Source organism: Myripristis murdjan, chromosome 13 (genome assembly GCF_902150065.1).
Source record: "Myripristis murdjan chromosome 13, fMyrMur1.1, whole genome shotgun sequence".
NCBI lineage: Eukaryota > Metazoa > Chordata > Actinopteri > Holocentriformes > Holocentridae > Myripristis > Myripristis murdjan.
Window position 1 is genome coordinate 17540361 of NC_043992.1, and position 14052 is coordinate 17554412.

The following is a 14052-nucleotide window of genomic DNA, read 5'->3' on the forward strand; positions in this document are numbered from 1 at the left end:
AAAAACACTTTCAGGACTAACCAAATACGATTTAAGGCACAAGTACAGCTCTTTATGCTTTGCATCATGACAAATGCAATCAAATGACAGTCCACTGACTGTAGTGCAAAGAGAATAATGAAGACTTCTTTTTTTCACAATACAGTGCAAAGCAGTTTGTCGCAGTGTAGACATGCACCCACTTGTGGGATTCAATTGCTGCTGTGGAAAAGCTGAAGTGCTCTGTTAATGAAGTAAATGTTGCAGCCTGGAATAGATGCACTTGTGTGTGCAAACCCCTTGTTAGCAGACTGAAGGAGAAGCCACAGGCGTAAAGTCTCACAGCCCCAGGGCATCTTTGTGCACCTTGACACCCAACAGTGCATTTCCAGCATCCACACACTCTGCCACACAGGGAGCTGAAAAAAAGACACAAACCATCACCAGAGGACACACACTGTATCTGTAAGAAGACTGAATGCTGGAAAACAACAGATTTTAATCAGCACTTAACAGCAGTAGCTCAGCATTAATTATCCTCACTACCTTTCTGAGCATGGAGCCATGACACAGCCTTCATAGCGAGAAGCTCCCACTCCTCCTGAGCCTCCATCTTGAAGCCATGGAGCCAGATCAGAGCCAGAATGGTGGCCCACACTTCCTGGGTCACCTAATTTCCTCAAATTCAGAAAAAGAGACAGAGAGGCGGACAGGTACAGGAACAGTTAAGAAATTTGGATGCATTCATTTACAGAACATGCATTTTCAGAGAAGCTTTGAATGAAGTTGATATCAGCAGCTACGTTTACATGGATCCTAATACTCCACTAATGATCAGAACAGTAGCCCAATAAGAATAACAATGCCTCATATAAATATTTCAATCAGAAGAGACTGGCCCACTAAAAAAAATTTCAGTCAGGTTGAGAGGGCTGGTGGAAACCTATCAGTCGGGTTGAAGAAATATTGTTCATGTAACCGCACCTAGTGGGGTTGAATTGGAAGGCACAGGGGGAGCTCACTATCAGGACAACACAGAAATTTAGAGAACTCAAACCAGGTAACAACAAAAGGCTGGCTGTAAATTGTATGGCGGAAAGAGACCCACAATGACAACTCTCACACTGCAAGGAGCAAGGTCCCAAGTGGCACTGTAGACTTTTTAGCCATAAACAGACCAAACCTGGCCATGTGTTCACTACCAGAAATTGTGGAATAAATGAGGAACTCCTCTTTTCTATTTCTGTTGGTGCCTTGTTTTGTCTATTTTTTTCTATATGTTGTACTTTTACATGAAGCACTTTGTTGAGTCTGTTTTTAGATACAGTTGTCCCTCGCTATAACACGGTTCACCTTTCGCGGCCTCGCAGTTTCGTGGATTTTTTTAGTGCAATTTTACATGCCTTTTTTTTTGTTGTTTTTTTTACAGCGCATCGTGTTCTGCATCCTGATTGGCTAAGGGAGAGCCCGCGCATTGTGTTCTGCATCCTGATTGGCTAAGGTACTGTAGACCGTCAATCAATCTCCTCCGTGCCGTGTCTCCTGTACAGTACAGAATGCGTTCATTCTATAAAACTGGACTTATTTTTCTTCGAAGGTTTGAACTTTGAGAATGTTTAAACAAGAGAGAAAAGTGAGAAAATGTTAATGCCTGTCTGAGAAAAGTGTATAAAGTGTGTAGTGAGGGCTTTTACAGCCTTAAAACATCTATAATAATTATAAAAAATAAAGCTGATTACTTCGCGGATTTCACCTATTGTGGGTTATTTTTAGAATGTAACTCCCGCGATAAACGAGGGACCACTGTATAGGTAGTTGATTTAATTTATTAATACTTTCGGCAACAGGACCTGATGGCATTCCAGGCTGTGCACTGAAAGCGTGTGCCTCCCAGCTGGCTGCGGTCCTCACGAGCATCTTTAACCTTTCACTGAAACAACACAAAGTCCCAACCTGTCTGAAAACCACTAGCATCATCCCCGTACCCAAGACCACAGCCATCACAAGAATGAATCATTACAGGCCGACTGTCCTGACGCCAGTAATCTTGAAATGCTTTGAGAGACCGGCAATGGCACACATCAAAAGCTGCACCCCCTCACCTATGACCAACTCCAGTTTGCCTACAGGGCCAAAAGATCCATGAACGATGCCATTGCACTTGCACTTCACACAGCTCTCACTCACCTGGAGAACCCAAACACCTACTTCAGGATGCTTTTTGTTGACTTCAGCTTGGAATTCAATTCCATCAGCCCATTTAAACCAGTCAACAAACTGCAAGGCCTGGGGATACACCCCTCTTCCTGTCTCTGGATCATGGACTTTTTGACACATAGACCCCAGCACGTTAGACTGGGTCATCACACCTCCTCCACTGTCACCCTCAGCACTGTTGTCCCCCAAGGCTGTGTTCTCAGTCCAATCCTATACTCCCTGTTTACCAGAGACTGCACCTCCACCCACAGCTCCAAGGAGGTCGAGTGGGTCACTAGATTTAAACTCAATGTTGTCCACATCTGATAACCTTACCTAGAGCCTAAATATCACAAGCCTGATCAAAAAGGCCCAGAAGCGTCTGTTAATCCTGAGGACACTGAAAAGAAAGAGACTCCCAAGGAGGTGCTCATCCAGTTCTACCGCTGCACCATGGAAAGCATCCTCACTTATGGCTGAATAATCTGATATTCCATCTGTAGGGCTGCTGAAAGGAGAAGCCTGCAGAGGGAAGTTAAAACAGCCCACTGGATAGTCGGCTTCGCACTTGCACACCTGAGCGACATCACAACACAGCCGTCTCCACAAGCGGGCCTCCTGCACCCTCAGACACACATCACACCTTGCATACTACCTTCTTAGCAGACTGAGAACAATAAGAGAGGCAGAGGCAAATAAGAGGCAGACTGAAAGCAGTAAGAGCAAGAACAAAGAGAGTCCACAGTGCTTTTTTCAAGCGCTGTGGACATTCTCCTGAACTCTTATGATGTTTTAGGTTTTTTAATTGAAGCTATAGCAGTAGATTGTACCAAACTAAGATTCATTGTATTTCATTATACATTGACAATAATCTATTGATCTGTCTATCTATCTACTTTAATCATTTTTAATCAGGGACCCACCGATGGAGGCTTGGGCTTCTCCAGCTCCTCGCTGGTCTTTCCCAGCGCAGCAGCCAGAGCCGGCTCCAGCAGCCAGGAGCCAGAGGCCGTCTGGAGAGAGATCAGCTGCAGCAGGGGCTCTCTGGGTGGCTGCTGGGGCTCACAGGATAAAGTGTGTTCAGACTCATCGTCTGAGGAGAAAATCAAATAACAGAAAGTTACAGAAAGTAGCATCTATGTGTAATAACATTATTATGGTATGTCTCTGTAGTTTGAACTGTTTCCATTTCTACACATTTAGTGCTGGTACATAAAGACATTGTGTATTACTTCAAAGGCCTTAGCATATTCACTTCACTGTATAGAGGAAGTGTCTGACCATGGTCTAAATGGGATGAGATGAACACACCTTTCAAGGTCTGCTTGAGATAAAATTGAGATAACAAATAATTTTTAACTGCTTGCTTGGTAAATATACAAACTACATTTAACCGTTAGATGCATCTGAGATTGGAATACACAATTTTCCATGAGTGGGTAAAAAAATGACTCATATTAGATTCAATGTATTTTTCAGTGATTTAAGTGGATTTTTTTCTTCCTTTTTGCTACTGTTTACTGTTTGCACTGTTTACATTGTAATTGTTACTAAGTCGTGTGTGTCTAATGACCCAAAGAGTAATCAGCTGAGTCAATGCACCTTCCAGAGGTTCTGCCTCCAATTCGGTTAAACAGAGAGCTGAAACCTGCAGGGAGATGAAAGATCACTAAGCAGACCACCACACTGCAAAATAAATAATTATCTAAAGACAAGTAATTTCTGAGCTGATCATGTCTTATTTTAAGTGTAATGAGATATTTTGACTAGAAATAAGACATTTTTACTTGAAATAAGACAAATAATCTTGGTAAGATTTTGACTTTTTGCAGTGCAGGGGCTCATTGTGTCGTTTGTATGTCATTGGTATTTCTGTTGTTTTATTTGTTGTGGGAAAATGCTTATTTATTTGTTTATTTCAGTACTTTCATTTCAGTAGTTTATTTTCCTTTTCTTTTTGGAAATGGAGTTCCACTAATCAGGGCCCTGACTCTAACAGCTCACCCTGTAGTTGGCACAGCAGCATCGGTTGCCCCTTTTTCTGTTTTAGGCCATGGGCCATTTGGAGTAACTAACTTGTAGAGACATCTACAGCAGGTAAAAAGACTCCATTTAGTAGAGTATGAAGATGAAGATGAGGATGAAGGAACAGTGGCACAGACTTCTCCAGACTTCACATGAACCCCCTCATGAATGATATGGTTGCTTGTTTCACACTGATAAAAACAATCTTCAGGCAGTAGAAATGGTGAATATATCACATCAAAAATATACAAAATAATATTTTAATTTAATGAAGGTAATAATACCAGTAAAGCTGAGTCTGTTAGTCTGAGTACTGTTAGATTAAGGGCTGATTCTTATCAGTATCTATCCTCCACAGCTGAATGTGGGATATATGACAGCCTTCTCTTACGGCTGATTATATTTCTATAGCCAGCTGAAGTTTATGCAGTGGAATACAAAAACAAAATCATGGAACAGATATCTACCTTTCTGCTTCTTCCTCTTGGCATTTCTATCTGAAATGAGTGAAAGAGGGATAAGGAAATGACATCAGAATTTTTCATAATACAAAAATAGAGCCCTTAACCCTTTACCATCCCAGACCTTTCTTAGACCAGTTTATTGAGGCGGCAGGGGATCGTTGAGTTCTTGTTAGGCGCCTATTTATTTTTTTATGTATTTAAAATGTATAAGGGGTAGAACATTATGATAGGAAAAGATAAGGTCACTCCCATCATCAATTATGTGTCCTCAGTTGTTGCAGCAATTGAGTTCATACCATTTCTTTTACAGATTAGGCGCAAAATTTAAACATTTTGGACTACTCAAGAATGAACAGAAATGGTCAAAAAGTCCTCCAAACCATACCACATTGAGACACTAAGACCTTGAGGAACACCATAGAAAAATTCATGCTGTGATTTGTTATCAAAAACTTTTGACATTTCAGGATTTCTGTAAGATTTGGTGATAGGATGGCGAGCATTCTGTTCTGCAGCTCGCTCAAAAACTCCCCCTTATTGTCAATATACCTGAAAACCACATATCCTCTGAATGCCCTCGGTCTCCAGTTTGTGACTGTAAAGTTTCATGAGGCTGTGATTATCCTAGAGGTCACAATAGGTCATTTTACAGTAATATCAAGAGTCAAAAAAACATCTCACTACAATGAAATGTCTATGGGGGTTAACATCAGCACACATTAATAAAAGTCAGCTCATTAAATTGATCAATTTCATCATTTTTCACCATATTTTGCTTTATGAAATATATATTTATTTTTTTGTAAAACCATCCATTTGATGAGGGGACTCATCGTCTGTGCTGCCCTGTATCAATCTGTCTGTATCAACTTCATCATGTTGCTGTGTGTGTTGTGTCCTCATTCGATGTATACTAATGTTCAGATTTGTTGACAGTGTTGATGAGTTCATACTACAACTATTATACAATTCATAACAATATCTGAGGAGAGTATTGCTTTTGTTCAGTATGACTGTTCAGATATAGATGGAGATACATGTGAGTATGTTCAAAACCCTTTCAACTTGTTACTTACCTTGCATCGGCATAGCAGAGCAAGCAACAGAGCGTGGCGCCGGCATAGCACAGGCTTGACAACCAATCATTGAGATAAAAAGAAAGTGAGACATTACATGAAGACATTAGAAGGGATTTAATACAAAATACGCAAAACAACTTCTATGAACCAATACACAATCCTCTGACATACTCTTTGTCCCTTTGCCACATACTGGGTGTTATTATAGATATGACGAACAAGTAATGAACATCATTTCAAAGCTGGGAACGTGAAGATTGATCTAAGATGCAGCTCAGCACTCTGAGTCAAGTTATTCTAGTCATAAATCTGTAATAAACATTGAGTTGTTGTTTGGTGCCTATTTATTTTCTTTATGTATTTAAAATGTATAAGGGGTAGAACATTATGATAGGATAAGATAAGGTCATTCCCATCATCAATTATGTGTCCTCAGTTGTTGCGGCAATTTTTGGGTTGATACTGTTTGTTTTACAGATTTGGTGCAAAATTTAACCATTTTTGACTATGAATCAGTGGCGGATACAGAACATGGCTAATGGGTGGGCCTAAAAAATTCTGGATGGGCCTGTTATTTCATTTTGTTTATTTTTTTTAGATAGACATGTATAAAATGATATGATGAAAGAAAAAAAAAACCTCTCGGTAAACGAGCCGAGAGGTTGTAAACGAGCATAATACACATTGGAAAAAGGACATTAAAACATTTATTTATTTAGTTAGTTATTTTTTGGTCTTGAATCTGATAGGGTGGGCAAGCTGTCAATCTGGGTGGGCCTACGCCCATCCAGGCCCACCCGTAGATCCGCCTCAGCTATGAATGAACAGAAATGGTCAAAAAGTCCTCCAAACCATACCACATTGAGACACCAAGACCTTGAGGAACACCATAGAAAAATTCATGCTGTGATTTGTTATCAAAAACATTTTGACATTTGGAGATTTCTGTAAGAATTGGTGATTGGATGGCGAGCATTCTGTTCTGCAGTCTGCTCAAAAACTCCCCCTTATTGTCAATATACCTGGAAAACCACATATCCTCTGAATGAAAATGATTTTTTTTTTTTTTTTTTACAATCATCAATTTATCCCCTGTATCAGTCTGCATCAACTTCATCATGTTTGTGTCCTCATTCTGTGTATACTAATGTTCAGATTTGTCGACAGCCTTGATGAGTTCATAGTACAACTATTATACAGTTCATAACAATATCTGAGGAGAGTACTGCTTTTGTTCAGTGTGACTGTTCAGATATAGATGAAGATACATGTGAGTATGTTCAAAACCCTTTCAACTTGTTACTTACGTGGCATCGGCATAGCAGAGCAAACCGACAGACTACAGGCTATATAAGACATCACTGAGATAAAAAGAAAGTGAGAGATCACATGAAGCATTAGAAGGGAGTTAATATAAAATATACACAACAACTTCTATGAACCAATACATAATCCTTTGACATACTCTTTGCCACTTACTGGGTGTTGGGACATTTCTGCGCACCAGAGGCCCTTGGATAGCTTTCCCATCCCCTTTATTGACGGCAATAAATGCAGTGAAGGCACTGCTCACTCCTGATTGGACACTGAGCTCAACTACCTTCTCCTTCACTCCTCCACTCGGCTCTCCGTCCTCCGTCTCCAGGGAGCGAATCAGAGTCCGAGCCCCCAGCCTGTGGATTGTCAATCTGCCCAAAGAAGAGACATGTATTCTTCCCTTAATACGACATTTATTTGACCCAAACAACCCAAAATAACCCAAAGGGCTCTAGTTTCATTCTGGCATGAACAGAGAAAAGACCATGACCACAATGAAGATGATGTGCTAGAGCAAAAGCATGGCTTTGATTGTTTGGGCTAAATCTGATACTGACGGGACAGGAAACACGTACATCACAGCGGAGAGTAGGGTGATATGGACACAAATGTTATCACAAGATATACTTAATAATAATAGTGATGCTTAATTAATTTACAGTATTCTCCTTAGGAAAGAACCTACAGAAACCAAATGGCGTTAATTATGGTTTATAATATACAATTCTTTATTATCAGATCGAATAGCTGACAAACATTCAACAGAACCAACATGGTTTTAGGTGTTATATGTTCAGCGAGTTTTTTATCCAGTCCTGCTGGGGACTGCTCATCGACATCATTTGCACCTAATGCTGGCCTGTGATCGGTCAGACTTCAGGTAGCCGAACCATTTCCAACTAACCGAAGTGGTATGTCTTTTCTTTGGTGCAATTTCTTTAACTTGGGCGACAGTTTCCCCGGACTCGGTTTCGCTCCTGCAGCCGCTCATTTTTTGCTGAGTAATGTTTGGCTACTACATACAGTTGGCCATCCTGACTTGTTGTGAGTCGGGGACGGCCCGGAAACATAAATCAGCCACTCACAGCACATGTTGGTTTCTCTGCTGTATGATTGGCTGTTCATGTAGTAGGGGGAAACAGAACCGAAAATGAGCATATCGAAAATGGATCTCATAAGTATATCATTGTTATCACGTTAAGATTTTATCCTGAAAGTTATCAAGATTATTTTATCGGCCAGCCCTAGCGGGAAGTGCACTAGCGCGGATGAGAGCAGCTGATTTTATTGGTCTTTGTTTCAGTCCACCCAAGAAAACATTGCCATTAACAATAATACAATGAAAATAGAGCCTATAATCTTATCCCACAAACCCTCTACCCAGTGCATTCAACTTGTTTACCCCGTGTCCTCTGTAGGCTTGAGACTGAAGTGGAGCTGGTTCTGAGAGGGATGATCTGCCAGCCTGTACTTCACGGTCACACAGCCGTCTGAGGCACCCGAACTCTGAGACAGAATCAGAGTCTTACTAATCATAACTAGCAATATAATGTCATACACAAATGATGAAAGTACCAGACATGACATGTTCAGTTTGATGGCATCAAAACACTGGAAGCGGATCTCAGAAATCCTCTCGGACTTACACGGTACAAACCACCTCTCTTCCTTTTTACTGTTTTTCACTTCACTTTAGACTCTATAGCACCAAACCATTTGTGCAAAATAAGTATTCCTCTAGCAGATGGAAGTGCGCCTACCTCTCCAGTGAGCTGGGCATAAAGCAGTGACCTCTGACCCTGGAAAAGGGTTTTGATGGACGAAGAAAGGGGGGTGACAGACACTCCTTTCGGCAGATCCCACGTAACCGAGATGTCCACCACGGCTGGCTGCAGGGCAAATCTCAGAGACTGCATCACCTAGAAGGTAGAAAAGTTTGGGTTAGGGTCTTACTCTAACCTGACCATGTGTAACCAATTCATTCCTCCTAGAGTTACTGAATGTACACACACTTTAACTTCTCTATTTGTCTTACTTTGGGCTGCATCCTGTCAGTTCCTGTGATGAACTGGGCGTGACCTCCTCCCTCCTTGGCCACCCCAGTGATGAGAGCAGAGCTGGCACCCTCTCCAATCCCAAAGGAGAAACACCTGACGTGAAGCAGATTTGTTTTTAACACACACACAAGCATTAGAACATAATCAGAATATAATCTGTCTCACTGTATGTGTTTTTGTCAATCAACCTGTGAGAAGCTGCATTCTTCTTCACCAGATTTATAACTTCTTTGGTGTCCCCCACCTCTCCGTCAGTAAAGATAAAGAGCTGAGGAGAAAAAACAAAGACAACAAAGTTCATACATCACCTTGAGTGACACAGCATCAACCCTGAAGGAAACATGCATGACTTCCTCAAAGGCTTCCACAAACTCTGAGAGGCATGTAAGTGTGTTGTTTCAGTCTCACAATTATCAGCAAAGGTGGGGTAAGCACAAGTTTAAACAAACTGTTTAGTATGTGTATGTGTTTCTGTGTGTGTGTGTGTGTGTGTGTGTGTGTAAGTGTGAGTTTACCTGTCTGGGCTGACTGGGAATGCATGGCTGGCTGAAGATCTGTTTGAGGGGCTGCAAGATCTCTGTTCCTCCCATATCAGCCTTCATTTTCTCTACCATCTTCAGAGCATCCTCCATGCTCTTTTGGCTGTACTCCACACTCTTTCTGTCATCAAAAACACACACACAACCGTGCACAAGTGAACCAGAAACAGCAATATGCTTTAAAGACAGAGGAGAGTCACTTACGGGAAGATAGAGTCATATCTGGAACCAAAACTGTAGATGTTGAAATAGCAGTCCATTGGCAAGCTCTTCAGCAGGAGCAGCAGAGTGTCCTAGGAGGCAGAAAGAAAACACACTGAACATCGCTGTGAGAGAAGGAGAATAGGAATGATTCAACCAAGAAAAGAAAAGAAAAGAAAAGTCAGATTCTACCCTGGCGCTGCTGATGCGAGTCTGACCCTGATGGCTGCTGTCCATAGGACAATCCATACTTCCAGATCGATCCAAAAGGAACACAAACTCCCCACATGAAGTCATTTTAGACATCACAGCCTGGGGGAACTCTGGGTACAGGCTCAGCATCACTACTGGGTCACCCATCAGACTGCCTGCAAGGAAAGGGACTCACTAAGTCAGTCAGTAGTGTACCTGTTTCTAGAGCTTCTCCCTCAGCAGGCGTCCGACAGTAACCACAAATAAAGACTTTTACCTTCTACTGAAGTATTTTTCTTTTAAATATCATTCAAAATATCAGTTTGAGGAGGAAGGCAAAGTCTCTTCTTCTTTGAAAAGTAAAAACCTTGCTAATCTCCACTCACCAGGCTTGGCAGAGGCCTGTCCTGCCTCCACCACAGCAGCGGGCTGGTGGGCATCTTTGTAATAAATCAGCAGCTCAACATCCCTGTCAAACTTGTGTCCTGCAGCCAGCTGGACCTGCAGCACACAAAATATTCACTTCACTATGAACAATATTCGGAATGCCTTGTTCTTCAGTAATGTGGAGTGCATCACACGCAGACACAAGTGTCAGCACATTACCGAGGCCTGGGTTTGCTCTGTGTTGAGGTACTGGAGAGGGTCCAGGGAACAGTTGGACTCCACTTTACACACGGGTCGAGGAGAGGACACCCGGGCAGAGAAGGACAGACTGTAGGGCACAAGAGAAGCTGGCACAGAGGTCACCTGAGTGCTGCCACCTTCACTACCTGTGATAGACATCAGACAAGTGAAGAGTGTCTATATTAATGAGATATTACACACTAAAATCACTTTTTAGTAGATGAAAAATTGAGTTTGGCTGAATTGAAGTTGTGGATAATGCAGACAATGTGGTGATTATGATATTTTAAGCAACTGACTTTTTTTTCTTGTCTTTGTGTGTGTAATCAAATTGTGATTTTTTATAGTGATATGTGAAAGTAAAATTCTGAAACTCTTTCACCTGTGTGTTAAAAAGGGTGTTTTTTGATGTTATATGGTTGTATATATATATAGGTGATTTTCAAAACCTTCCACCAATGGGATTCCTTGGGACTTTTTTTCCCTCACTCAGGACATACTAAGGATAGAAAATCAGTTGAGTTTGCTTCTCTTGCAATTTGACCTTGGTTGACCCCTAAAATTATTGGACTACTATGGCACTATTCCTCGGGGAGCAATACACGATTCATTGAGACAATGGCATCAAAACAAAAGTTCAGAACTTTCTCAGGGAGACTCCCTCATCCCAGGATTTCAACCCTACAGACTGGTGAAAAGTGAATGGAGGGAGGTTCCCCAGGCTGACAGAGTTCGCACAACAATACCTCTATTCCTGCAACATCAGTCCCTTCAGAGCAGGTGTTTTCAGCTGCTGTCACTGGGCTGTGTTCATGCCTCATCCCTGAGCATGCTGACGTGCTGACATGCTCACCCTCCTCAACAAGAAACAGCAGGCTGGAGTTATTTTGTTTAAAGTGGTCAGCCACCACAGTAGCCCTATGTAAGTCACTCTTGTTATTTATTTTATGAGGCTCTACTTAAAAAGGCATAACTGTGAAGTAACACTCGTACACTGTCTCTCATTAAGTCTTTCTCCGGGCTCTTACCTATCTGTGCTCCACTGATGCCAGCTTTTTAAGTTCACTGTGAATGTGCCTAAGTTAGTTTCAACCAAATCAGAGTTGACCAAAACACTGTAACCAGCTGCTGTGGAACCGCTAACCCCGTGTGAACCATGTCTGGTTTAACCAACCCTGAGTTCAGAGTTAGGGTTAGAGTTTGTTATGCCTGCTTTCTGCTACACCCCTCAGGACTCTACTAAGTGCTTTCTTGTTTTGGAATGAACCTCTTTGTATGGACGTGTGTGTGGTGTGCATGCAGCTGAGACTTGAAGGTTTAGGGTGAAAGGACTGGCTGGTCTTTCCTACCCTGAGGTTGGTAGCGAGGGTTTAGCACAGCAGGCAGACAGAATCTCAGTCCGTCATCAGCCTGCACAGCCAGCTCAGTGACGTACTCCAGCCTGATGGAGGCGCTCTCCTCTGGAGGCAGGCTGCCCACACTCAGAGAGAATATATCTGGGCTCTGCTCACTTTCCTCCAACAGGAAGGCCTGCTGACCGGAGCTCAATGCATCATCATACTCCTCACGAGCCTGGAGAAAAGACACATGATTGATCCATTTCCATTGTGGTAAGGAGTTGCACTGTGGCTTTTTCAAACATGGGTGTGAAACCTGTTTTTCAAACCACAGCATAAAGTCAGTGGAAAGAATGCAAAGTTCATGCTCACCTTTTGTTTTTCTTGCACCTCAGCCACAACCTGTGTCTGTCCTATCTTTGCACTGAAATGACAGACAGCAGCATCTGCAGGCATGGGGAAGACAAACACAGCCTCGAGCGGTTTGTCCTCCTTGTTCTCATAGTGCAGCGTGGAGACCACTGTCGCCACATGGTCCCTCACCTCCACCTCCACCTCGATGCCCTTCAGAGGAACTGACAGAGAAACAGGAGGAAAGAGAAACATGTCCAACACAAAGCCTTACTGAGCCACCTGCACCTGTCTTAATTTGGACAAAACTAGCCCTGAAGGATGAGAACCTCATGACAGTTGTGTACCTGGTTCCTTCTTGTCAGTGAGCAGACCACAGCAGTTCACCATCGTGTCTGTGCAACAGGTACAGAGGAAGCTAGAGATTTATCTGACTTAGTGATTTATTAATGAAATAAAACAAAACTTTGAACATTGCTCAGCAGTAAAGTGACTTTCCATTGCTATATATGTATCCATCTATTTATCTATGGAAATAACAATAATAATAATTAAATAATTATAGTCAAAAAAACAAAGAGTAAAATACAGCACTTTTATTTGACTAGCACAGACATACTGTGCGTGGGTGAATCATACGGAAATTACCGTTTTTCTCAGGAATCGGAGGGAACTTCCTGCAGATGAATTAAAACCTTGAAGAAACATGAATTGTTCAACTTGTTTAACTCTTCAGCCGCATTTGATTTAAAAAAAAAAAATGACTTTACACCGACAGACCGACTTGAAGAACAGATGATGATGTTTTTAACAGTAAAGCCAGCAGAGCTCACAAACAGAATAAGCCCACAGTGTTTGAAACATGAAGTCATTCTGAGTCAGTCTCTAATTTCTGTAATCGCCAGCAACATGAGAGCCTTAGGATGTTGTCATGTTTCTAATGTTTCTATCTTTATTTCTATTCTCTCTTTTTTGGCACAGACACATGTTAACTGGTTGCTGGAAAAGTGGCAAAATGCTGTTTGTCTTCCCTTAAGAGAAAACACGAGGCAATTCCTATCATAATGTTGCAATAACTAATGTCTGTGTTTGTCAACAGTAACTTCACATTGACTTTTTTTTTCTTTCATTTTTATTGGATGGTAGCCCTGTCACTATTGTATTCCAACGATGTAGCCCGAACATCTATTACAGGATTACAGCCTTTTTTGTACAAAGGTAAAAATCCTAAAATCGAATCTGGATTTATTAGTTTAATAAATTGGCCAATACGACATCTAGGATGATCCAGTTCATTGTCTAGCCTTTTCTCTCTATCGATCCTGCAGGTTATGAGTACGCGAATACACAATAATAATAAGAGGAAGAAAACATACGCAGAAGGAAAGTCTACCTGTACGCAGATCGCAAAGTGGCTTGTGTGTATCCAGCCTTGTTTCACTTTGCTTTGCTTCCTGTAAATGTTAAGTATGCAGAGCGGAGGCTGGCTGTGGGCGGAGCAGGGACGGCTCAACGCGCACATGGGTACGCTCGGTTTGAGTCCGAGGAACACCAGCTGGGTGGAGCTTGCAATTCTCGACTGCTCGCTTATTAATAGATTATCCACGTATTTGTGCCGCTATACAGCAGGTGAAGGTCCATCATTTGCCTGTTCAACCACAAGGAGCTGATCCTGCTGTTGTTTTTTT

The 14052-nt window shown here is 41.9% G+C and overlaps 1 protein-coding gene across 6 annotated transcripts in view; it reads right to left on the reverse strand.

Annotated features, from left to right (window-relative positions):
• Window positions 1-19: 19 nt before the first annotated feature.
• Window positions 20-14052, reverse strand: part of LOC115370400 (von Willebrand factor A domain-containing protein 5A-like) — a 35995-nt gene continuing 21962 nt past the window's right edge. The window contains exons 1-22 of one of the 6 annotated variants that reach the window (XM_030067407.1): window positions 13758-13789; window positions 13013-13059; window positions 12712-12759; window positions 12386-12588; window positions 12026-12248; window positions 10656-10822; window positions 10436-10550; window positions 10050-10225; window positions 9861-9949; window positions 9633-9777; window positions 9306-9385; window positions 9096-9210; window positions 8821-8979; window positions 8463-8566; window positions 7223-7431; window positions 7056-7104; window positions 5741-5799; window positions 4668-4697; window positions 3749-3823; window positions 3099-3268; window positions 526-649; window positions 20-398 (exon numbers count right to left, since the gene is read on the reverse strand). In XM_030067407.1, coding sequence (XP_029923267.1) covers window positions 319-398; window positions 526-649; window positions 3099-3268; window positions 3749-3823; window positions 4668-4697; window positions 5741-5799; window positions 7056-7104; window positions 7223-7431; window positions 8463-8566; window positions 8821-8979; window positions 9096-9210; window positions 9306-9385; window positions 9633-9777; window positions 9861-9949; window positions 10050-10225; window positions 10436-10550; window positions 10656-10822; window positions 12026-12248; window positions 12386-12588; window positions 12712-12754 — 2415 coding nt within the window. In that variant the 5' untranslated portion in view covers window positions 12755-12759; window positions 13013-13059; window positions 13758-13789 and the 3' untranslated portion in view covers window positions 20-318. Of the gene's footprint in view, window positions 399-525; window positions 650-3098; window positions 3269-3748; window positions 3824-4667; window positions 4698-5740; window positions 5800-7050; window positions 7105-7222; window positions 7432-8462; window positions 8567-8820; window positions 8980-9095; window positions 9211-9305; window positions 9386-9632; window positions 9778-9860; window positions 9950-10049; window positions 10226-10435; window positions 10551-10655; window positions 10823-12025; window positions 12249-12385; window positions 12589-12711; window positions 12760-13012; window positions 13060-13757; window positions 13790-14052 lie in introns of those variants that run through there. The other 5 variants (XM_030067408.1, XM_030067406.1, XM_030067409.1 and 2 more) reach the window with 5 other exon arrangements.